This window comes from Andrena cerasifolii, chromosome 5 (genome assembly GCF_050908995.1).
Source record: "Andrena cerasifolii isolate SP2316 chromosome 5, iyAndCera1_principal, whole genome shotgun sequence".
Classification (NCBI taxonomy): Eukaryota; Metazoa; Arthropoda; class Insecta; order Hymenoptera; family Andrenidae; genus Andrena; species Andrena cerasifolii.
The window spans coordinates 16,288,018-16,310,355 of NC_135122.1; the positions used below are offsets into that span (position 1 = coordinate 16,288,018).

General features: G+C 42.8%; 3 protein-coding genes across 11 annotated transcripts; 2 read left to right on the plus strand and 1 right to left on the minus strand.

Annotated features, from left to right (window-relative positions):
- Positions 1 to 1,287: 1,287 nt before the first annotated feature.
- On the minus strand, positions 1,288 to 12,909 carry Zyd (sodium/potassium/calcium exchanger zydeco). 3 transcript variants are annotated; one of them, XM_076812068.1, is made up of 8 exons: positions 12,807 to 12,909; positions 6,813 to 6,986; positions 6,392 to 6,579; positions 5,052 to 5,292; positions 4,356 to 4,484; positions 3,081 to 3,296; positions 2,899 to 3,000; positions 1,288 to 2,770 (listed from the first exon to the last, which is right to left on the minus strand). In XM_076812068.1, exons 1-8 carry the CDS (start codon positions 12,907 to 12,909, stop codon positions 2,427 to 2,429), a joined length of 1,497 nt encoding a protein of 498 aa, XP_076668183.1. In that variant the 3' UTR covers positions 1,288 to 2,426. The 3 variants fall into 3 exon arrangements, with proteins under 3 accessions (XP_076668183.1, XP_076668184.1, XP_076668185.1); XM_076812069.1 differs by lacking the exon at positions 12,807 to 12,909 and adding an exon at positions 11,761 to 11,843; XM_076812070.1 differs by lacking the exon at positions 12,807 to 12,909 and adding an exon at positions 7,305 to 7,376.
- Positions 12,910 to 13,163: 254 nt separating this feature from the next.
- LOC143368870 (sodium/potassium/calcium exchanger 4) lies at positions 13,164 to 18,081 on the plus strand. The gene is made up of 9 exons (XM_076812067.1): positions 13,164 to 13,305; positions 13,886 to 14,116; positions 14,299 to 14,486; positions 14,646 to 14,793; positions 15,015 to 15,119; positions 15,629 to 15,691; positions 15,819 to 16,028; positions 16,269 to 16,370; positions 17,059 to 18,081. The coding sequence occupies exons 1-9, from the start codon at positions 13,164 to 13,166 to the stop codon at positions 17,391 to 17,393; spliced, it is 1,524 nt and encodes a 507-aa protein (XP_076668182.1). The 3' UTR covers positions 17,394 to 18,081.
- A 2,032-nt stretch (positions 18,082 to 20,113) lies between these two features.
- Positions 20,114 to 22,286, plus strand: LOC143369462 (cdc42 homolog). Of its 7 annotated transcripts, none has more exons than XM_076813428.1 (6): positions 20,201 to 20,215; positions 20,859 to 20,923; positions 20,987 to 21,058; positions 21,185 to 21,294; positions 21,377 to 21,574; positions 21,678 to 22,286. In XM_076813428.1, exons 2-6 carry the CDS (start codon positions 20,881 to 20,883, stop codon positions 21,765 to 21,767), a joined length of 513 nt encoding a protein of 170 aa, XP_076669543.1. In that variant the 5' UTR covers positions 20,201 to 20,215; positions 20,859 to 20,880; the 3' UTR covers positions 21,768 to 22,286. The 7 variants fall into 7 exon arrangements, with proteins under 7 accessions (XP_076669541.1, XP_076669545.1, XP_076669543.1 ...); XM_076813429.1 differs by lacking the exon at positions 20,201 to 20,215 and adding an exon at positions 20,488 to 20,780 and having other exon boundaries at positions 20,857 to 20,923; XM_076813426.1 differs by having other exon boundaries at positions 20,114 to 20,215; positions 20,859 to 21,058.
- The last annotated feature ends 52 nt before the right edge of the window (positions 22,287 to 22,338 follow it).

The window sequence follows — 22,338 nt, forward strand, 5'->3', positions numbered from 1 at the left end:
CCCTCACCAGAGGGTTGCGGTCGCTTTCAGGAGTTTCAGGGCGCATGACATTACCCACGTCGCATTCAACGCATTCAGCGCATTCGCCGCATTTGCCGCATCGAGTCTCCCTTAGAGTTATACATGTCTTTCGTTCACCTGCCCTCTCTGGTCTGCGGCCTTACTCGCTCCGCTTATCACGTACGATGCCTACGTAGCCGTCGCGTACGCGCCTATCATTACCCCACTTACTATACGTCACCTTACGCACCGCGCTTCTTCCCTTCCGCTGTCGCACAGACTCGAAATGAAAATTTAGAAAAAGATCAAAGCCGGTGCCAGAGTCTCGCGACTGTTTCTGTTGGAAAGCCGCGTCCCTAATTCCTATCGGCGCGGCGCGGCGCGCGCGGCGAGCGGATCAATCGCGCGGATCGATCCGCGCCCGGCTCTTCCCTCCGACAATATAAATGGACCTTTCGATCAAGCCCGCGGTACGCATGTACCTGCCGTACAGCTACCGTGTGCCTAGTAGATACGCATAGTTATACGCGGCTTTCTGTTACTACCCCTTAATTCGCAAGGAGGTGTGCACAGTGGCACGCGCGCGTTTTCACGGTACGGAAAGAATTTGCGAATTGAGAACGCAACGGCAACACAGTCTCTGTGCGACAACGCCGCATTGCGGATCCGGCGCGGTGACGTGCAACTGACCCCTTCCTGAACCGTTTATGACCGCCCACGTTGTTCGACCTACCGACCTATATACAGTAGTACGCGCTCGACCTACCATCACCCGACCCACACTACCGATCCAGCCCTTCTTATTACACCTGAACCATCGCGCGCTCCTCCCTGTCCGAACACTATGCCTGGTCCATCTCCTTCGCATCGTATTCTCCCTCCTGTGCCGCCGATTCGTCGTCGTTGAAACCCCCAAACAGCCCGGGTGGATCGCCTCGAACCACTCGCATGAATTTAATGATTTTCCAAGGTTCTATGTGCGTATGCAGAACGCGAAACTAAGGAACGGTCTTCGGGGTAGTACCTACCTGTCAAAACACGGCGCACCGTTCCCCGACGTGTTTCTGCTCCTCGCTGGAACGAATCTGCGACGCGTGGCGAATCCTAGTCTCGTCTTGCGTCCGAGCAGACACTCCTTTGTTGAAATTTTGCCAAAGGTCGCGGAAACATTGATTGCAATTGCCGACGCGACGGAACACGTTGCAGTCACCGGGATCTACTGTCGTTATTAGGTATCGGCGGCGATCGTAGGTAGGTGCGCACGGTAGAAGAATAAGAGGATGCCACTTCTATTTTTAATAACTTATTACAGTACTTTATTAAATCTGTTAAGTTCGTAGATTACCTAAATATACAACCGGCGCGGGCGGCGAATTTCAGTGCGCGCAACGGCGTGTTCAATCAAAACGGCAACGATTTCGCGCGCAATTATTATCGCAATAAAATTGTCGGGGCTACCGTCGCGGTTCCTCGTTTCGGTAATCCCCTACCGCAACGATAATAATTGGTCGTCGAAACTTGGGTCGATCGTGGGATACTTGATCACGGGCGCGCGTATCGATGTATGTAGATCTGTACCTATATATCTGTGATATGTGTGTTGACGACGAAAGCGGCAGTCTTTCCTATGGGTATCCTACGATCGTACAATTTCGCCGGCGCCCCATTTCTTTTTTTGTTTTTATCCTCGGTTCTCTTTAGACTCAACTTTCTCCTTACGATCTACCGGACGATTGTCGATTTATCATTTATTGTAATTACTTGTCGCTTCGCCGATGCTCGCTTCGCACCTCGCTGCGTGTCGGTACCATTTTCTACGAGCACTTGTAAGTTTTTACCTTCCGAAGTGCACGCGCGCATCCGAATGTGACGCAGTGAATGTACGTATTTGCTTGTGTTACCAAAGGATAAGATGTTTACTTTTTCATCTGCCCCGATGCCGATGGTTGAACCGGACCAAGTAGTAGGTGTCCACTATCCGGGGTAAGAAGAACAGCGCGAGAGAATAGCGATAGATTCTTGGTTCAGGATGAAGAGAAGTTGGTGGCCCGGTGGCTCGGTGGCGTTGAGCAAAGGCGGTGTTTGTCTTTTGTGTGCGTGTGTGTGTGTGTGTACGAGAGAAATGTTGGCGGAGGAACAGAGGGCAGGGAAAGGACAACGTAACGCGATTCAGATAGGTAGGCAATATGCATCTATTTTCTGTGTACGAAGAAAACGATGGCATGATATATTGGATCCTCGGGATGGAACGTCTCGTTGAGGCAGCTGGGCGCGGGTCGAAGGGAGGAGAAGTAGATTCGCGTAATATAAAACAGTAGGTATCCCTCGGTGTGCACGGTGTTGCTCGCAAGTTCGAGAGAACCAATGACGATCAACTAAAACCGTATCGAATATTATTAAGCGTTTTCTATCCTCGATATTCTTTATCACTTCACCGTCCTCTGGCACGTGGGCAAGTTCACCCTGAAGAATACATTGAGCTCTATCAACGACGCTAATATGAGGAACACGGCGTACATACATAAACAGGCTCGGCCTACTTTTCTATCGAGCTGAAACTTATTCGAGGCAAAAGCAATATAGAGTAACATCAATGTCGACAGTAACGATATGGCACTGTATTCGAGTCCCCCGGAGTTTATACTGATGTAATGTTTCCCAGGTTGCGTCGGTGAAAATGAAGATTTAATTAGCCACGGCAGACCCAAACACAACAATATGTCGAAAGTGTTGGATCCTATCGAGTTGCTAATTCCCATCGAACCGTGTCCTGGCACAAAATAAATCGATCCAAAGGTTTAACGCGCTACCCCCAATTAACGGGCGATAGATATAACTTTTCCTAGAAGCTTATGCACTGCGCTTGCACTCGCTATTGGTGCGAGTATAGTAATTTACCTTGCTTCGCCACTATCACGCTCGAGACAGCTTCTGGGACGCTGGTGCCGGCTGCGAGAAAAGTAATGCCCATTACGGAGTCCGGTATCTTGAGCGTGTCACCTGGAAAATGAGCGATCGTTGGTTTTCCATGCGCAACAGGATCTTGTATCGTTAGGTACACTGGCCGCTGCTTCCTTTACCGATTATAGTGATCATCCAGGCGACAACGTAGCTCAGAGATCCAATCCAGATGATGCACATGAGAAACGTAACCGGAAACCAGTTCTTGAATCGCGGCTTTTCGCAGTCCGGTATCGTGCACATGAATATCAGGTGAATCGGCCATGTCATGATCCAGGCTGTTTTTCTTATCCAGCCTGCCCGTGCCGGCCATACCAATAACTCGTACTCGTAATCTGCAAAACGTAAGAAGACTGTAACTTTAGTTGCGGCCAGCTGATGTGTACATGGCTACGTCCATGTAGCGTTTCCATTTGCTTTTCAATTTTATTTCAACCAGCATCGTACGAACGAGCGTACAGCTAGTGACCTAATAGTAGGGTTTATACAAAAACCGAGTTTTGAAAAAACCGGTTTTCGAATTCCACTATTCCGAAAAACCGGTTAAACTGGTTTTCGAATTCCACTATTCCGAAAAACCGGTTAAACCGGTTTTCGAATTCCACTATTCCGAAAAACCGGTTAAACCGGTTTTCGATTTCCACTATTCCGAAAAACCGGTCACACCGGTTTTCGAATTTTCACAAAAAAATTATAATTAAAACAGTAAATCAATATTTGTTCTTATTTTAAAAAATTTCAGTTTCCTTAATATTAGAGAATTACAAAAATATAACAAAACAAAATATAATCTATCTATACAAAATCAAATAAATAAAAGAAAAATTAAAATACCTAAAATCTGTACAAATACGTATAATTTTTTAGTTAATTTAATATTTATGAATCTACAAAAATATAACACAATAAAATAGACTGCATTCAAACCCAAATAAAAAAAGAAAATAACTAAAATCCATAAAAATATAAATCTTTATTCCATTTGGTATTTTTTTCTCAAAATATGAACTCACGAAGATTAGTTTTACAGTAAACTGTTACCTACAGTTTTTAATTAAATAATTAATTCCGTTCTGCATATCAATTCTAGTATATAAAACCGGTTTTTTTAATTTAAAAACCGGTTTTCGAATTTTACAGATTTATAAATACTAACCGGTTTTTAAACCCGGTTTTTAAAACCGACAAACCCTGCCTAATAGCTACATAAATACCTACATATGTGTCGAGCCAGATGGACTAAGTGTAATCGGATCGCGTGCAACAAAGCAGCAAGTTGGTTCGCGATAAGAGTCGCCACGAAACGCGAGGACGAGTTCTCGGTAGAACCTGATACCTGCATAGGTACTCGAGTACATGTTCAGTCCCGACAGTCGCACTACTTCTACACTTACTAGCATCCGCCGGGTTCTCTTCCTGAGTTTTCGTCCCACCGTTTTGTAGCGGCACATCCGTGTGCTCGGCTTGATCACCGGTCGGTTGCACCTTATCGGATCTAGCTAAACAAATTTCGATGCTGCCCTCTAAAAGAAGAAAGATTAGCAATTAAAATGTCTTGAAAATCTGCGTGTCTAGCTTCCACGTATGGTCGGTGAACTTGGTCTTAAAATATTACGTATACGGAGGTGTCTTGAAAATGTTGGAGCATCGTGAAAGGCTTTGTTAACGAGATGCCACCGAATAAGCGGAAAACCCCGTGCAAGCAGAGCGCGAGTCTACTGCAGTCGAGTGCAGACTAGACAAACGTTTTTTTATTTCTGCCACAATTGCGATGCCGCGTAATTAGTGGAAGATTTTACTTTTTTCAATAATTATTATAATTTAAATGAATAAATATTTTAATTTTGTAAAGTTAAATTTGTGCTACTATCGACTCCAACCACTTTACACGCTTCACAGTTTTTATTAATAACTCGAATATTACTTGACATATAGCGAAACTGTTCTGACTCAATGATGTCAGATAAGTAAGGAGCATTTCCGTATAAGAGTTTTTGTTGTTAATGTAACAGTTCCTGCGTAATCGTATTCCAAAGTCAAAGTGTTACTACCGCCCCCGGTCTACGCTACCAACAGGTAGGGATCCTTACCTGTCGCCAGTCGGTGGTCATCCGTTGATGATTGATCAACGGTGTGCGTACGGAATCGTGTGCATCGCTGAAACGATTTGTCCCAGTACATGACAGCAATGTAGACGATGTATAGTAACACTAGCGTTAACGCCTCGTACCATTCTACGCGCTCGTCGTGTATGATACATATCAGAATAGCGACGGTAACGCCATAGGCGAGACAATCTCTGCTGACCGGCCACCAGTCCAGAGGCACTACCTGTGCATATCGACCGACATACATACATACATGGGTATGTACGTACCCAAGTAAGTACGTACCGTAAACTGAGGGAACATTGGCAGTACGGGGTAACATTCGCATCTACTTAACATCTATTAAAAAGGAAAAGGAAAACAATTTTGTATGCATTTTCACACTTGCAGTACGATCACAAACGATGCAATGTTACAATAGCTAATATTAGGTATACCTAAACCAAATTTAAAAATGTTAATTAAAAAAATAAAAAAAATTATAAAATAGAGTGCATTGGACACAAAAAGAAACAAATGTAAGTTCAGATGTGGTAAAACTTTAACTTTTTAGTGCCATTTATATAATGCAGGTATTTAACTTTATTCACGTCGCGCTCATCTGAGAAAAAAGAGGAGAGTATTTTTTAAATCTATATTAATATAGTTACAGTTAAGCGTACGGAAATTAAAAATAAATTATTTTTACTATTTTTTTCACCCCAAAATGTATTGATTTTTTCCTTAAACTCACTCGAAATTTTAGAACTTTCCGCTTTAAGCTCCGCTATTTCTCCAAAAATTATTGTAATTAAATTTCCGTGCGCTTAACTGTAACTATATTAATACAGATTAAAAAAATGCTCTCCTTTTTTCTCTCAGATGAACGCGACGCGAATAAAGTGGGAAACCATCGGATCGTGTTCGACGCGTCGCGCTCTACGTTCACCTCTATAACTTGATTAAAACTGTACATTTTGTCACACAAAAATTCTAAAACACTGTCCACTACATGCACATTTAAACCCCACATCAATGACTTTCCTACGACGTATGGATATCTGACGAAAAATTCAAAAAAATTGCACTTTTTTCCGGGCTTCAAGGTGTTGTTTCCCCTATAAAGCAAATGTAAAAATGTCAATTCTTATGTTACATAGCAAAATGTTCCAGAAACATGCCAATGTTCCGCCAGTTTACGGTGCGTTACATAGATTCGTGATATCGACGCGCGAATCGCAAGATCGGTACTTGAGTAGCGGGGCTAGTGGTTATCGTGGAAAGGAACCAAATACGTACATATTAACGCAGCACATTCCCGATTGGTTTGCACCCAAACTTACCATTCCCGCACCAATCCCGCAGCAAGCCGGCACTGCGAGGATATTGAATACAGCCGAGCCTACTATTGTTCCGACACCGATGTCACCTTCAGTGATAAACGTGCCGATCGCGTTTACGAACAGTTCCGGTGCCGACGTTGCTGCGGCCATAAAGGTAGCGCCGGCCACGTCCTTGGACATCGACAGTGCTGTAATTTCAACAACACGTCCGATCTTTATACGCATATACACACACATGCACGTACATACATACGCGTGTCTGTTTAAGGGAATGCAACGTTCGTTTTCTTTTGCTCCTCCAAGGGTCGGTTACTACCATGCGCGACAGTACGATACATACTGTACGTAGGTATGATTATTAGGTGTAATTGTAAGCTTTAAATAATTACGTGGTAAATCGACTGAAAAGGAATTTCCTTACCGTGACAAATTTTTTCCACCGCGGGAACAAAGAACTTGTCACATACTACTGCTAACGCGATAAATAGATAGAGCGAAACGATCACGTGTACGACAACAGCCCCGCCTTGCCTCTGCTTCTCGTCGAAAAGATCGTGTGGAAAATCTTCTATGGCCGGGGGTGTGCAATTTATACCTGCAACGTGAAGTAGTGATTAGCAAGTGCGCATCGATCGCGGGATAAATTGGTCCCGCGTGCCGAATGTACAGTTACGATAAAATTTAGAAATGCAGTAAAAATGTGAAACAAGTAGGAAGAAGTCCGTTTCGAATCGCGGATCTCGGACTTGTGATAATTTCTCTTCTCCGTCAACGTTGAACCAAGAGACACACTCGGTGGTGTGCGGTAACAAATAGAGCGGCCAACAGCAACGTAGTTGCCATTCTTTTCCTTTCACGTCACATCTTCCACCGCACAGTTGTTCGCGGCTTTTAAACCGCCGGTTCGGCCTGCGATCGGTAATCGAGCCTGTTGCGCGCTACATCGCTGCCCGATTTTCGGCAAACCCATGGTACGAGTTTCGACAGCCTTGCCCGCAGCTGCTACAGCACACTTGTTCAACACAAATGTCCAGATACACACTGTACTCGGCGATTACGAATCATGACAATTGGTCGTATTCGTTCGACTACCTACGATCAGTACAAACGTAATGAGTTCACCGACCTTCGTCGTTCATCTAGCGAATCTGTCTCTTTGTAAAGTTTCTCTTTCGTGGTATAACGTAGCCGACTCTGCTGCGCGCGCGGCGATAGCGATAATAATCATCATCGGGCGATTCCACTCGTCAATTATTATACCTACCCCAAGAGAAACGAGCATCGTACTTACCCGTCGATACGTAATTATCCGGGATAAACCTACGCATTACTATCACCGCGCACCGTACGATTTATGTACAACGCAAGCTGTGCACGCATCTTCGTATTTTCGCATGTTCAGCGAGTAACGAAAATATTCGGACACTTTTTAAAATCGCACAACTCTTTTAAAATTAATCCAAACGACTTGAGTTTCTGTGAGAAGCTAGAAGGATTAGTTTGCTAAGTGACGTGACTCGTCGTTTTGAAAAAAAAAAATGCAATTGGTCGGAATAGCGGAAAAAATAGTAAACGTCGTTTTTTTCACTTTTTTTTGTGAGTCTGTAATGCAAATGAAAAGAAATCGTTGCTCTGAGGTATAAACGCTTGAAGATCGCAGAGTAAGGTCGAAAATCGCTGATTTCGGGAATTTCGCGATTTTCAATCTGATTCTCAACGAAACACGTGACTTAGCAAACTAATCCTCCTAGCTTCTAAAAAAAAAACTCGTGTCGTTTGGAGCGATTCTAAAAAAGTTATGGGATTTTAAAGGTTGTAAAGTTTCTTGCGTCCGCCACTGTGCATACGTACGTCTATAACGACTCGGTAAAAGTAATCTATGCCAGCTTAAGGGGAGGTTCCGGTCTAAAAGTCGATTTTTTTTTTATTTCATTTTTCGAATGCTCAACCTTTTAGGAATGCGTGTTTAAAAGGATTTGTTGAAATTCGTAAAATTCCCGAAGTTATAGGCACTTCAGTAGCGGCAAATGCATGGGTAGCACCCTGCCACTCGGCACTCACGTAAAACTTTAAACGCGTTTTTCTCGAAACAGTCTTCTCAAAACGGTGGGACCTGTATCTCCGAAAGTTATTATCCGATTCGACTGCAACTTTTTTTACTTTGAAGAATATACTTCTGGCTAGGAGGGAAACCAGAAAAAAAATACAAAAATGACATTTTTTTAGAAAATAACGACACTTGAAGTTTGAAATCACTTTTTCCCTATAGTTTTCATCCTTTCAACGCCTTTGAAAATTATAAATTTTCAATTTGTTGTATTTTTTTCTGGTTTCCCTCCTAGCCAGAAGTATATTCTTCAAAATAAAAAAAGTTTCAGTCGAATCGGATAATAACTTTTGGGGATACAGGTCCCACCGATTTGGATGAATTTTTTGACGCCTTGACTTTAACGACTCCCCAGTGCCGTCTGCAATGATTAATTATAAAACAAAAAATATATCTCTATAACTTAAGACATCCTTAATACAATGCAAAAAGTCCCATTAAATTATATACAGTAGTTTTCCTTTAATTAATTCCTAAAGATCACCTAGTTTTTGGGCTCTAAACCGGAACCTCCCCTTAAACTACTCTAATTGTAAGTATAAGAAACTCGTTTACGCGTAGGTATACCTATGGCCTAATAGATCAGTTGTCAATCTACATGATACGCGCAGATGAGCCAGATTTTCTCCCAATAATTTCAATTGTCCGCGTGTTCCCCACCTTTCAACAATCGATTTTTCTTTAATCCCAAGGTGATGACGCGCGACGTTGCTCGTGCCGTGCAGAAAAAATTTCCTTCCTCTCGACTTTAGAGTCGCATGCTAGACGTAAAATTGACCAGCCCCTCTTTTGTATAAATCTACTTTCTTCACAAACATGCCGTGGGTGTGTACCTAGGTACTACATATTATTATGCACACATATCGTCGAATTAATGCTGGGTACACGCTGATATCGTAATTACTTCTCGCTTATAATATTCTTCCGGTTTACGCGGGATGGAAAGATAATCATCGATCACTTTCCTGGTTCGATGCACCAGCTGCCTCTTCTCCCCGTGCATTCTTAAGATTGTTAGGCCCCGGTGATTTTTCTCCTACGATTCCGTACTAACGACGCGGACGTAACGAAGCAAACGATTCACGTATCGGTGTGTTGTACAGGTTACACAGCTGTGTGTATAGCTGATGTGACTTCCTACCGATTAAGCAACCTAAAGAAGTTAAATTGCTCTCATTCAAGTTGGCAGAGGAGATGCCATTCATGTCTAATGTACGTCGCATAAACTAGATGTAACGTGGCTCGGCCATTTGGTGTCGAACAGTTTCGTCATGCTGAAAACAAACGACAGCCATCGCGGTTCAGTTGCCGATTATTAATCACCGCCGCCGGTGGCCAATAATTAGCAATCCATCCATCCATCCACCCCTCCCACGCGCAGCGTCGTCCGAACCAGCGAAAGGATTTTTTAATCGTTACTTCTGATCAGTTGCACCGCCGATACGATCTACATACTATTCTATATTCCGCAACATGCCGACCAAGCAAACTGTTTCCCCAAATTCCTGCTGTTGCTTTTCAATACCGATCGTTACGCGCATGGTGTAAGTAGGTGCGTGCACCGAAACCTTGCGCGCATATCAGCAACGTCCCGCCGTTCTTTCCACCAAAGTGTCTCGCACCTTTGGCTGTTTTTAACGCGAGATCATAACGATAGTTGCGCGATGCTGATGGCGCAATCTGTCTACTTGATTCTTTTCTCCGTTGTACGAAATCGACGGCGGCAATCGGTTCTCTCCGTCCTGCTTACGTTTCATTCGCGAGAATAATAGGTGGGTACCATTCTATACGGACTTGCTACAGAATTGAAATGGGCCAAGTGTTGTTCACGTATGTACCCTCATTTCTTTCAGCATCCTCTCCTTCCCCAACTCTTGAGCAATCGAAATCGATGGAAAGTCCGAGCCTCCGTCATCCACTGTGTCGGTCGCGAGCAACGATCCGTGCAAATATCGTATGCCCATCCATCGCGAGCTGATTGCCATTAGTGGCGGTAATAAAATATAGCTACTCTGCTCGCAGCATCACCATCGGCTTGCCGAACGCATGTACGCGTAGGAGAACACCACAAGGACTTGATTCGTATTACGATAGAATGTATTTTGATACGTAGAATACCGAAAGAAAAAAAAAGGAACTCGACTTGAAATAGGAGACGGGCAAGAAGGGAAGAAGCAGGTATGGACCGCGAGTCTGATGGGGGTTCGGTGGTGGTGGTGGGGGGGATAGCCAGGGTGGCGTGGGGGGAGGGGGGAGCGAGAGGAATGAAATTTGATTAATCTATTGATTAAACTACTTGGAGCAGTTTGAACCAATTATTAATGCCGTGGACTTATAGGAAGGAGTCGAGCCTCCCGTTATCATGAAAATTCACACAACTGTATCGATCAGCAAAACCATGAAAAATTACCAGGCCACGTTTACAAGTCCTTCAGTGCGTATTGTATATCGCACGCCGCGAATATCGTGTTTTTTTTCTCTCTCTCTTTCTCTCCTTCACGTCCAATTCTTTCCGATCCCGGAAGCATTGCGTCTGTATTCCCGAACAATCGCCGGCAACTAAACTCCACAAGTAGGTACCGCGGTACCACGATACGCAACGTCACACGACACACCTGTACGTTTCGATCTTCCTCAATACATGCACAATGCACTATATTTTGGGAATCTCTCCGTCTTGGTTTTATTCGATCTTGCAGCCCTCTTTTTACTCCTCTCCCGCGCCGTCCTCCGCCTTGTCCACCTCCACCCCCTTCCCCCCCCCCCTCTCCCCCGTCTTTCTGCTTTTGCATTTTCCCAAGTTCTATCTTCTTCTACTGTTTCCTCTGTTGTTGTTGTTGCTGCTGATGCTAGTGCTGATCCATCATGCTCTTCTACCTCCAATTTTTCTTCCTCTTCCACCTTCTCCTCCTCTTGGTCTTTTCCCTTCCCCTCCTCCTCGTTCTGCACCGCCACCACCACCTCCTCCTCCTCCTGCTCCATCTGCTGCTGCTGCTGCTCCACCTCCTCCTTCTCCTCCTCCTCCTCCTCCTCCTCCTCCTCCTCCTCATCGTTTTCCTTCTCCTCCTCCTTCTCCTTCATCTCTTTCTTCGTCTTCTTCACCTCGTTCGATTCTCTAATTTACATTCTTTAATATTATCCGGTTATATCTTATATCACGGTCCCCGAAACACACCCCCGACTCTCTCTTGGTATCAACCGATTCCGATGTACCGCGAAACGCATCGATTTCCTATAATACTGGCAAGATATTCGAACGAACCTCCTCCCAAGTCAGTCGTATCCATGTTGTCAATCCCGTTGTCACACATATACTACATTAACAACTACTCTAAAGTCCGGCAGCGTTTGTTGGAATCGCCCCTCCCTCTAACTCTTCTCTTCTCATCTCTCGCGCATCGCGCCTGCTGAATCGTGCCGCGGTCAAAATGCGAAATCGTCATTGCACCAGAATCGTCGTTACGGCTTCCTTGAAAATTCGACGCGGCATCCTGTACGTTTTCCTGATAATTGCCGAGAAGCAAGCATCCCCAATTTTTCTTCGCTTTCTGCCATTCTTTGCCATTTGCTTCTCCAATCTCCATTCCAATCCTAAGTGTGTTATTATAAAGCGAACACGCGATACACGCTCAAGTGCGCGGTATCGGTATTAAAAATAAGGCTTAAAAATAGGAAAGTAGTTGGAAAAATAAAGTTATCAAGTATCGTTTAGGCTTTATTTTCGTGGTTGGAGGGGGTGGAAGGAGGAGGAGGAGGAGGAGGAGAAGGAGGAGGAAGAGGAGAACAGGAACGAAATAGTGGAACACGATGGGGTGAACTGACGAGTTCTGTAGGTATCCCAGTACGTGATTAAATGAACAAAAAACACAAAGAAATATAACAAATTCATTCGCAGTTTTTGGGGTCTGTACATGTAAGTAAGCGTAGGTACATAAGTATCTACACATGTCGCGTTCTTTCGACGACGAACGGTCACGCAAGATATTACAATAGGTAGGTGGTACATCTTCGACTACATCTTAACATATAAAGCAGAAAGCTACTATATGTTTGTGTGTTTGTCCGCCGCCTAAAAACTTTCGAACGATCAACTCTGGGATCACGAAACGTGCCTCAGCTCATTATGCCTGATCGATCCAGATGATTTTTCACAAAAAAACTAAAAAAAAAAATTTTTTTTTAAAAATCAGAATCTGAATTTCGGGCGAAGCCGAGTAGTAAAGCTAGTATGTACATAAATGTAGGGTACACGGCGGCGTTCAGACGTTCAACGGGTGGGGGTCATTGGGTAGGTATTTACTTACTTACAATTAGTGTGAATTTGGGCAGCAAAGAACATTGCGTCGTAATCAGGATAAAATCCACGAAGTTTGAAATTTTTTTTGAATTTTCGGGTTCGGGATCTTCCCATTGTTGGTAGCAGTTCAGCAGCAGGAACTTTCCTTCTGTTGGATTATATCAGCAAAGGGATGTCTTGATTCTCGCTTCGTGTAGTATCTTATCTGTGTAAAGTTGGAGCCGATAATGCTCGTAAACGAAAAATATCGACGTGGTCTGTCGATAGTCTCTCTGCGAAACTAAATCAGTATCAAACGGAACAGCAGATTGTATCGTTGATTCGGCCATTGGGACTTCTCTCCGACTAATTCAGCTATAAATTTCACGATGGCGCGAAAGCACAAGCGAATGATAGGTTACAAAATATCCTGCATCATCGTTATACCGACGATATATTTGCTGTTCGCAAATACGTTACCGATGCTTGTTCCAAACAGTACGGCAAGTGCAAATAATCCCACGGATATGCGTAAGTCTCGTTTTCTCAGTCCCTTGCGTTACACTCTCCTCCCAACTACTCTCGTTCCTTACTCTCTCGCTCGCTCTCTCTCTCTCTCGTCAAAAGATGACATCCTTACGTTACTGCCAAAAATAACATACCTATACGTAGTTGGCCCGCAAACAATTTTCCACGATTCTTCACAGTACTGACAATGAGTACAGGAACAGTTAACGGCCAGCGATAAACACCAATTAACAACAATTAGAACGTAAACGCGCTGGATCTATTGCTTATACATACCTACGTGACTGCGTTGAACGGAAGAGGTGAAAAATGGTAGCGCAATACTAAAATTTACAATCAACCGTTACGTAACACGCTTGTTACGTACGTGTGTGTGCGTGCGTGCGTAGGTACAGTGTACCCACACGAATCTCTAATCCAGAAACTACTCTGAAAAGTGATTTTACCTCCCTCTTTCTTTCCCCTGGCTTTTCCCCGTCTCTCCCCGTTTCGGTAACATGTTTTATCGTTCCTCACCTCCCTGGAACACGTTTACACATCACAAATTTGTCCGCATCAGTAGACAGCGTATCTTTTCTTCAAGGACTCCGTAAACTGTTGCAATTCGAGCCGAATGCAACAACAGTAGCAGAAGGAAACGAAACGGTCTGTACTCCTCCAACGATCAAAGAGTTCCCGCCTGACGGGCTGACGCGGGAGCAAAGACAATCCGGTCTTATAATAATACATTTCGTAGTAGCGATTTATATGTTCTTGTTGCTCGCCATCGTTTGCGACGACTTTTTCGTGCCATCCATTAAAAAGATCTGCGGCAGTAAGTTGAACGGAGCAATAATATTATTACCTACTAAGTACAAGTGCTTGCATAGCCACACTCTTCTATATTCGCTCATCCGAGGGAAAGAAAAGTTGTGTTCTTGGCAGGCGGAATGAAAGCGGCCAGCACCGGACGAGACACGGGAGCTGCTGAAACAATTAGGCGTGTTTGACTTTCAGAGATCAATGTTACGGAGGATGTCGCAGGAGCGACTATTATGGCGGCAGCCAGTTCTAGTCCGGAATTGTTTATCAATGTTGTAGGAACTTTCGTGACAGAAGGGGATTTGGGCGTCGGCACGATCGTTGGCTCCGCCGTCTTTAATATACTGGCCGTGCCTGCCTGCTGCGGCTTATTCGCAAAACAAGTGAGAATACTTCTTACTTTGGATTAGTTGCCGATAAAGGCAACATTACCGTTTAACACAATAATTAGTGGTAGAGGGGATCAAAGTCTCTTCTATTTCGGGTACAATGGGTGGAGGGGGGTGGAAAAAGGAAACGTATCAAACGGGTTTAATTTCTAGGTGTTAAGCCTGGAATGGTGGCCTGTAACGCGGGATATCATCGCTTACGCGATTACAGTTCTATTATTAATTTTGACGCTACGGGATGGCCGTGTCGAGTGGTACGAAGCACTGCTTCTCGTTCTTTTCTATGTTTTATACATTGCGGGTATGTACACGGAAAGTTCGGGTCACTTGCTGACAATTAATTAACTAATACGGTTGATCTTTGCAGCCTCGTGCGCCACAGATTAGAATAATCTTTTGTTTTATTTAAATTTCTATCACTTGGCGTTGCTTCTCTGGCGGCGCATTCCCTTCAATGATCACGCAAAACTATGGTTGCCGTGACTGCATTCAACGCGCGATTCTATATGTATATCGTTTCAGCAATGTGTTTCAATCGAAATATCTCCGAGTTCCTTCACCGCGCAACGGTCAGGAGGAAACAGTATAAAAATCTTACCGAAGAGAGCCCCTTGATTTCCAATCACGGTACGAGCATATCAATTTATTTCTCCCTTAACCCTTTCTCGACGGCGATGCTAGCCGTCTTGCTATATATATTTTATATATATATATATATAAATAAATATATACATATACTAGCTTTACTAATCGGTTTCGCTCAAAATTTAGATTCTGATTTTATAAATAAAATTTTATTTATTAATTTTTTTGTGAAAATAGTCACATTCGTCTAGATTAGCTAGGCATAATGAGCTGGGACACATTTCGTGATCCCAGAGTTTACCGTTTCAAAGATTTTAGGCGGCAGACGAGCACACACACACTTTCTGCTTTATATTATATATATATATATATGTGTATATTTTGGAATCGTATCGTGGACGTCGGATATATCCGACGCTGGGCATTTTGGATCGCTCCGCGGACGCCGGGTATATCCGACGCTAGGCGCGAAAGGGTTAAACCGTCGGTACATATGTTTTACATATTTGTAAGCAGCCTAAAAGCCTCGCTGTATTCTGCCAACGTTTCAGACGTCGTCGTTAAGAACGCCGACATGAATCTATTGGATTCGGACGAAGAGGACGAGGAGGCACGTAAGTACATACATACAAATATCAAGTAATAGTATAGGTAGGCGTGTACCATGTTTCCCTCAAATTGGATTAAACGTGGGTGTACCTATGCGCGACTGATTCACGATATGCGTGCCATCTTTTTTAGTCGACATAGTAAACTTGACGAACTGGCCAAGCTCGGTGTGCGAAAGAATCTGGTGGTTGATGACATGGCCAATTAATTTTCTACTCCTCATTACCATTCCCGACTGTAGAAGGAACAAGTTGAAATCCTGGTATCCATTTACTTTCGCCATGTGCATTGTATGGATCGCGACAACGTCGTACATAGTTGGATGGGTCATCACCGTGATTGGTATGGATTTTACAATGATTTTATTTAAATAATTATCGAGTAACTTTCGTTTCTCTGTACCTACATACTTGCGCGCACTCGATTCACCGTTCCGTGACCAAAGTGTAATTGTAAATGTCCAACTAATTGTAAGAAACGACGACGACGACGACGGTAATTGACCAAGTGCTCGACCTCTGCCTTTGCGCGTACACACATGTACATGTGTACACGTTGCGTGACAATCGATCATCATTTCAGGCGATACGTTTAGGATCCCCGACTCTATAATGGGATTGACCTTTCTTGCGGCAGGAATGAGCGTACCGGAGGCTGTGTCGAGCGTTATCGTCGCGAATCAAGGTAATTTTCGCCTTTTTAAGTCTTCGTTTCTCGCGGTATCCAGTTACATATATTATGTACAGTGCCCGTTGAAATAAATCCTCGCCTAAATCGTGCTTCGAAGCGGTGGTCAGGATTTACCACGCTTCGCCCCGATAATTACCGAGTAATATACCTAATCCAGAAACAATTCGAACCGGCAGCCAACCATTCGGCGATAATGCGCTATCGCGAGTAGATTGGGTTACGATAACGCGGCACGTGCCGACTCTATTATCAAATTCCCCTAATCTTTTCACAATCAACTATGCGCCACGTCGTTTCAACTTGTATACATATATATCAGGCAGTGGGAGCAACAACGGACTAACCCACATTTTTTCCGAAATTGAGTTAGTAGTAATAATGTATTCCAATAGGCTCTACTAATCACATAAAATAGGAGAAAACAAATTGTTTCAATGTGGTTAGGTTAGCCCGCTGTTGCTCCCACTGCCTCATATGGGGGAACATTTGTTGCACACGATTACACGCACGAATGCTCGCGGAACTTTTTCCTCTCCTTCGCTTTGCCGTACAATTAATACCGTTTAGCGCGTCATTTTCACACGTGCGAGCACAATAACGTGTGTATGTATATATATGTTGCGTATCTTTCGTTTTCTACCTACGAATTCGATGACTAACCGAGGATTTTCTGTATTTTTAGGGCACGGGGCTATGGGTATAAGCAATACAATCGGCTCGAATGTATTCGACGTCTTGCTTTGCCTCGGACTACCTTGGTTCTTAAAAGCAACACTCTTCCCCGCGATACCCAACCAGCATTACGTAAAGATCATTTCGCAAGGACTCGTTTACAGTTCCATATCATTATTTTCTACTCTCGCGGTACTTTACTTGTCTCTCGTAATTGCCAAATTCAGATTGACACGAACCGTTGGAATAGCTTGCCTGATAACGTACGCCATGTTCTTGGCCTTTGCTTCTATTCTCGAGCTTAATACGTTCTTCGTGGTTAATTTACCGACGTGCGTTCACTGATACGTACCACCACCACCACCACCGCAGGCGAGGACACATGGTATAGGCGGGCATTATATACATACATCTTATGCCTCATCTTTACGGGATGTATGTGTCACGCCGCCAACTGAAATACCGACTTGGTGGAAAACCAGTGGTTCCGACGCGCGCACTCTATATTTAAAGCCGGTGACTCTAGGAACTAATTCAACTAAATCACCCCCAAGTCGGTAAAGTTTGTATAAAGGACAGAGAAGAATAACGATGCATTCGCACTGCAGTAGCACGGAGTGTACTACAATGTATACTTGAAAATTGGTCTGGTTCCGGCTTCCGGCGCACACTTGTTGTTGTCACTTGCACTATACCTGTTCCACGCGTACTTCGTATCCCCAGATCTATATAGTCTAATTTTCGTTGTTCCGTAGCGATTAATTTCACCGAATTTCATTTCAATTCTAACCTCGAGTAAGGTTACGATCGAATTCCACTCTGAATCGATAACGTTTGGATGGGAGGTTCTAGAGCCCGCCCACGATCCGCGTGACAATTATATTTAATTATATTCTATATATAAGGTGTAATATTAAACCGCCTATGAAAAAACCTCTTCTTACGATAAAACAGACAACAACGATCGCGCGCAGCCATTTGCTCAAATATTATTTGTGATACCTAATAATTATAATAAAATAGTATTACAATATATGTTACTCGCGATACGATTGCTAATTTCATACATCACGAAACAGTAAGATTACCCACAGGTCTTTTCGCGTTGCTGCGCATCACGACCCATCCTTCAAATGTACAAGTATACTTGAAGTAGTATACGCACCTCCTCTCGATACTTGCACAAAAACACGTCCCATCTGTGAACGTCGCGCAATTAACGAGCGACAAAAGGAGCTTTTCTCCAACGACTTACGCGGGAAAACTTGAACAAAATTATCCAAAACAATGTCAATTTTAGTAATAATTATATACACTCTAGTATTTAATACTAACGGTCCCAAAATTACCAAGTATATATATATATATATATATATATTTTTTTTCTACCTTGGTAATTTTAATAACGCACGCGCTTAAAACACACAAGTGTTCTTCTTTTCTTTCTACTTGCAACGGCTTCTTAATTCTGCCGATTTTTACAACCTACCTATACAAATATATATGTATGTATGTATGCACATATAAGTATACTTAATAGAAAGATTTCGGTAAACCGTTTACATTTGAATGCAACTTTTTTTCAAACATTTGTTACGTTTTTTTTACAATCCTCTTTATTACAGTAAAGTATATATAAGCATTTTTTTATACTTTTTCTCAAGGTCGCGAATATAAAATATCCTGTCGCATGCATTTTTCTTTTCATTGTGTTTTTCTGTGCTTACTTTACGATCATTTTATAACTATCGAGAAATATATTGAAGTTTTACCAGCATTTAATTCTATTTTATTTCAAACACCCACGCATTTCGCGAGCACTGAGCAGCGTGCTTCAGCGGCACTAAGGCCGGTATTCATAGTCGCTACTTATTCTTAAGCAAATGCTTAAACATGCCGCATCCTCTACTAACCTAGTAGCTAGTAAAGGATGACGAATGCATAAGCATTTGCTTAAGAATAAGTAGCGACTATGAATACTGGTCTAACCCGCGTTAGTATCTGAGAATTCCCTCGGAACGCGCAACAGTGGCGCGCCACGCGGGCGAATGGAGAACGACCCGAGGCGTGCGTTGGGGACTGGGCTTAAGGCGTGGCCGACGGAATACGCATTAGCGAGCGTATGTAGGGGAGATGTCCCGAATACCGTGCCTTCATACTTAAAGAAGCCATACAAAAAAAACTCGCATAAATAAATAAGGAACGCATTTTTTTTAATTAAGTTAAACTACGAATGTATGGGTTACACACGAGAAGGTTGCATTTTTAAACAATTAAAGCATAGTACAAAAATTTAAAAAATGCATATGAACATTTCGATGGATTTACCTACCGTTTCCGGTAAGGAATACGTACTTTACAGAAGTGAATAAATTGATAATTATCATGATTTGCACTTATGTAAAGTGTTTATTATATCATAAAAGGTTCAAATTTTATTAAAAATAGCAAAATGAGCACTTTTAAAATATTTTCGTATTTTTAAAGTGAATTTGGTAATAGGGACAGGAATTTAACGCTTATCCCCATTACCGTGCCCCTCGAAGCCTACTGGCTCCCTCTGTAACTGTCAAACCTAACCTTACCTCCGTTTCTCAGAACGGCTGACCAGAAATTTATATTTGGTAATATTAAAATTATCAAAGGTAATATTAAAATTACATACACACACCTCTCGTAGATAAAAAATGTTTTGAACAGTTCAAAGTTCGAAGACATAACCTAACCGCGGGAACATTATTCAAAAAAGAGCACGGTAATTGGGGGCACAGGAATCCCTATTAATAGGGACAACGTATTTTTCAGGGTACGGTAACTGGGACAAAAACATGTATTTTTTATTTCAATTAAAAACATGAAAAATTAACATTTTCACCCGAAAAAATGCCTTAATAAAGAGAAAAGTTCAAAACGCCAATATAAATTTTCACCAAGCAAAATTAAAGTAAGAGAAGTCAGTAATTAATTCCCTCGTGACCAAGCGGCGTCAAAGCCATGGACCTAAAAATTAATTAGTCAATGCGATTCATATGGCAACGTGTTGGAAAATGCTACTATAGGCGGCGGTCGTATACCGCATCCACGAATCGCCGAGTTGTCGGCCATCTATGCGACTTGAACGAAATTTGTGACAGTAAATTGTGTTGTCGACGCCCAGTTGCTTGTGAGTATTTCGGTTAAATTTAATGTATTACGTTCTTCGACGTGATCCGGTTTTTACCGCGTTAAATTGTGAAAAATGCACTCGGATATATCCGTTCGTACATTCGGATGATGATACTTGACAAGAAAAACTGTTTCATTCGACGGAATATCTACTAAAATGGCGTTCCGGGAGGACACAATTGATTCGTAGCAGATAGGTATCTCTGCAGCTGAACCGACTCGTTGCAAGTTGACAGACACGATTCTCGTTGCTGGTACAAAGAATTCTGTTTCGCAAACACGAAGCAACCAAACGAAACGGTTCAACGACGACGACGATGCCGGTAGAACGTCGTCGTCGTCGTCGTTGAACCTTTGTATCCCTCGAGTCTCCGCGAACCTCCGCGAGTGTACGTACAACAGTACGTTGCGGAACGTAACGTGTATGTAGGTAATCGGACATGACTGGATAGGGCATGACAGAATCCATGGGGACTAGACATGACACGACGCAAAACACAAGACCGGTCCCGTTGGAACGGAACGCGACAGAGATTCATCTTGTATGTCGCTGACACAAGTAATCCGGTATAAGGGTGCTTCCGTCTTAACAAATTATCATCATTTGTCTCTGTAGTAACGTATCATTCTTATCTTTCCATAGAGAGATCTAAGAGAAACAAGGAAAATGCAAACAATTAAATGTGTTGTGGTGGGAGATGGTGCAGTAGGTAAAACTTGTCTTTTGATTTCATATACCACCAACAAATTTCCATCAGAATATGTTCCAACAGTGTTCGACAATTATGCAGTAACTGTTATGATTGGCGGGGAACCTTATACATTAGGATTATTCGACACGGCTGGTAATCGTTAATTTCGCATACTTCTCTTATACACAGTGTTCACCAACTCAATTACCGAGCTCATCCATTCGTATAAATTTTGGGTACGCCGCTGTATCTTTTTACTTACATCTAATTTGTCCCAAGGTCAGGAGGATTACGATCGATTACGTCCTTTGAGTTATCCCCAGACAGATGTGTTTCTGGTATGCTTTTCTGTAGTGTCGCCATCCTCCTTCGAAAATGTTAAAGAAAAGGTAACGCTTCGTGCAAGTTTCACCAACCAATACGTCGATTAACCGAAGCCTCCTAACGAATCAATTAGAAATCTTTCATCAGTGGGTTCCAGAAATAACTCACCATTGTCAAAAGACCCCATTCTTATTGGTCGGCACTCAGATCGATTTACGGGACGATGCGGCGACTATTGAGAAACTCGCAAAAAATAAGCAGAAGCCTATATCGGCCGAACAAGGCGAAAAGCTTGCCAAAGAGCTGAAAGCAGTGAAGTACGTCGAGTGCAGCGCCCTTACGCAGGTATCGTTGAATTTATTTACGACCCCCGCATCGCCGTATATATATATGCACTTGGTTTCATTCATTTTAACAGAGCACATTCATCATTTCTTTCGCTTTTCAGAAAGGCTTGAAAAATGTGTTTGACGAAGCGATTCTAGCAGCTTTAGAGCCTCCGGAGCCAGTTAGAAGAAGACGATGTATCGTCTTGTAGAATCTAACTGAAACCTTTTCTAAAGCTCATTTATCGCTGTTCACAGAAGAAGACTGTGTGAGTTGAATCGTACAGTGCGCACGTGAGAATATTTTCGACTATCGATAGTGTTTCGATCTCCGAGTATCGGCGGCTACTCCGAGTACCGTCTTTCGTTTGCTGACACGTTCGAACGAAAAATTTACACAAAAGTATAGAGAGACAGACATTCTATATACTTCTTACGTAACGGAGTTGCATCGACGCGTTGGTTCGATGCATCATCTTTCGAGGAAGAAAGACACAATCGACGATCGATGGTTTCGTTTAAATCGATTCACAGCAGAGCGAGCATCGATGTACTTGGACGATCGCACGAAAGAAACGATACATATAATCACCGAGAACTACAAACATACATACGGATCTCGTATCATTGAAGAATCTGCAGAACATTCAACTGTTTAATACGTAAGACGTTTTTATCGATAAAAATTGGTAGTGTGAATTTTTTAATAAATCAGTTTTAAAAAAAAAAAACACGATTCGAGTCTATACGAGTAATAGCAATCATCGATACATTCTTCCACCT